The 2500-nt window shown below is 47.1% G+C and overlaps 1 protein-coding gene across 2 annotated transcripts in view; it reads right to left on the bottom strand.

Annotated features, from left to right (window-relative positions):
• Window positions 1-2500, bottom strand: part of Ebf3 (EBF transcription factor 3) — a 124248-nt gene that overhangs the window by 9988 nt on the left and 111760 nt on the right. For both annotated transcript variants that reach the window (XM_017797835.1, XM_017797836.1), the window contains exon 10: window positions 411-499. In XM_017797835.1, the coding sequence (XP_017653324.1) occupies window positions 411-499 (89 nt within the window). The remainder of the gene's footprint in view (window positions 1-410; window positions 500-2500) is intronic.

Below are 2500 nucleotides of genomic sequence, written 5' to 3'. Positions count from 1 at the left end.
ACAAGAGTCAAGTAATCACAGATCAGACTGGGGTTGCCTAGATGGGAATCAGCGCAGGCCACTGGAGTGGAAAATGTCTAATTGAACTATTTCATTACTCGGAAGTTTATGTCCCCCTTGCAGAATCCAAAATATTGGTTATCAGAAAAGCCATTCTTTTCTTCCTTTAAAGAGATGGCCCTTCAAAGAAGCAACATAAAAACGAGCCTGTGTACCCCTCACCTTCACCACCTCTCAAGTGGCCAGGCGGAGGCTGGGAGGTTCCCTGAACCGGTTGGCTTTGCCATAGGTACAGAGCTTGGGGCGTCTGGAATTTCTTTCTCCAGAGCATCCTATATACCCAAACCAGAACCAGTCTGGTAGTGACCCCAACCTGTGCTGTGCGGGGTGACACACGCTCTTGTACTAACCTTGGGTAACCTTTCAGGATCGCCTGGATGTCTGGGGATCACTTTCTGCAACCTCTGGAAGCCATAATCTATGGTGGGCTCATTAAGGGCTGCAACAGGACATAGAAATACAGAGCAGGTTAGTCACGGTTACCTTGTCCATTGTGTCCAGTGCAGGCGTGGAGACACACATGTGCAGCTCCCACCTCCCGGGCGTCCTTTCAGGGGAGCACCCCAGCATGGTTGTGCTCCCTTAAGGAATGGATTCTCCCCTTCTTTTGCATATAAAAGCAATGATTATTCTCAATCTATAATTAGACTGGAAGAAAGTCAAAGGGGGGCTCGATACATTGTAAAATGGTGGTGCGGTCACAAAGTGACAGGTCTCAGGGCCATATATAGTCATCACCACAGCTGTGATGCAGCGTCTGCCTCACGCGGTGCATTCTGCACTGGCCGGGGATTTATGGGAGACCGGCAATTATGACATATGTCCGGCTATTGCTAGCCTCAGATTTATCCCTGTGGTCCTTTTTTGTCTAGCATATTGCCTGAGCACAGACCAGGCAGGAGGAACACTTATTCTTGCAAAGCTTTAATAATCTGTGAATGGCTGACTACAAACTGATATAGAGCACTATCATTCCACAGCCGCAATCCACCAGCCCCACGAAATTGCCGGCCACAAATAGTAATTAATCTTTTTATCCCTCAAATTGTAATTTTGACTATGAACTGTGCGTGGCCATAAATCAGAGGCACATGCACTGTGTATAGTGCATGAATCACAGCCAGGACTCCATCCGACTGCACACACTGTGTTTAACAAGCTTTATAAGGAGCCATCGGGCTTTATTACGGCTCTGCCTGACTCCAACAAAAACTGAGCCCGGAGGCCCGGGGCCGCGAGTTAAGATGAAAATACTTATTAGAGTACATTATTTCCTGATGTAGATATCGTTTTCTATGGAGTAACTCCACAGTGCACGGCGAGACATAAATCAGGAGGTTTTCGGAGACTAATAAGCCCCGCCGTCATCTATTCATTACTCCGCCCGCAATTTGGGCCATCACTCATTAGTAATTGATGATTAACACCACCCAACTCTGCAGGTCTGCAGAGTGCAGGAGAACACAAAGGCCATGGCTTCCTAAGAGGAAGCTTGGGGCTGCCTTGGAAAGTGCTCTCCACAATAATTGGTCACCATTATCCTCGAGTGCTGGGCTGTTGGCGCGTCTTGTAAGCAACGCAGGGCGCCTCGCACGTACACTCAATAATGCGCCCGAAAGTTGAGGACCACAATATGATTTGACATTCCATCATACATCCCGGAGACAAAGGTCCGCACAGGAATGTGAAGTAAGACATTTTCTTGTTAATAAAGCATTGATCCAATGTATTGATTTTACATGACATGGCTTTTGCTGGGATTTTGCCCTCTTTTTTTCTTTGCAAACAGTAAAGCTTTTCAAAATGCCTCGGTGTGTGTGACATGGCAAAATTTCTAACTCTCAGTGATGTAAATTCTATATGTGTAAAACCACTTCATAATCAGACCATTAATCATCAGAAGCTGTCAGCGTTGACCAGGGGGACAATTCGTCATGTCTCTCCCTCGGTGCGGGCAAGGGTGTCATGCAAAAATGCAGTTCGGGCATCTGGGCAGATGGGCTCCAAGCCCAGTAAACCACTTGGTTCAAAACAGGTTAGATAAAGTGTTGTGTTTCTTCACTGGGGGTGGGGTGGCCCAGTGTGCATTCCTAACATGTCAGTTTTCTCCTCTCTCCCAGCTAATCACCATGACTGTTTGACTTAATGAATCGGCCTGATGAAAGGTGATCAGAAAAGATAGATGGGCAGCCATTATTGATTTCATGCAAATGCCCCTGACAGGTGATAGGCACTTTAATGCAAGCTTTCAGAAGCTTTATGACTTCTAATAACCACACACTTGCTCTGGGAGAGACATTCTCCAGTGTCTCTGTTGAACTGATAGTCTTTCTCTATGACCAAAGTGTTCTAAAGCAGAAGTGTGGGGGCACCTCTCGATTGAGTCCAACAGGCCCTGGCGGTGTGACCGCACTCCAGGATGCGCAAGCATGGCAGGCTA

The sequence above is a fragment of the Nannospalax galili genome, unplaced genomic scaffold (assembly GCF_000622305.1).
Source record: "Nannospalax galili isolate Female #2095 unplaced genomic scaffold, S.galili_v1.0 scaffold810, whole genome shotgun sequence".
Taxonomy (NCBI): Eukaryota; Metazoa; Chordata; class Mammalia; order Rodentia; family Spalacidae; genus Nannospalax; species Nannospalax galili.
The sequence above is the reverse complement of the archived record's forward strand: the minus strand, read 5'-3'. Positions and strand labels throughout refer to the sequence as shown.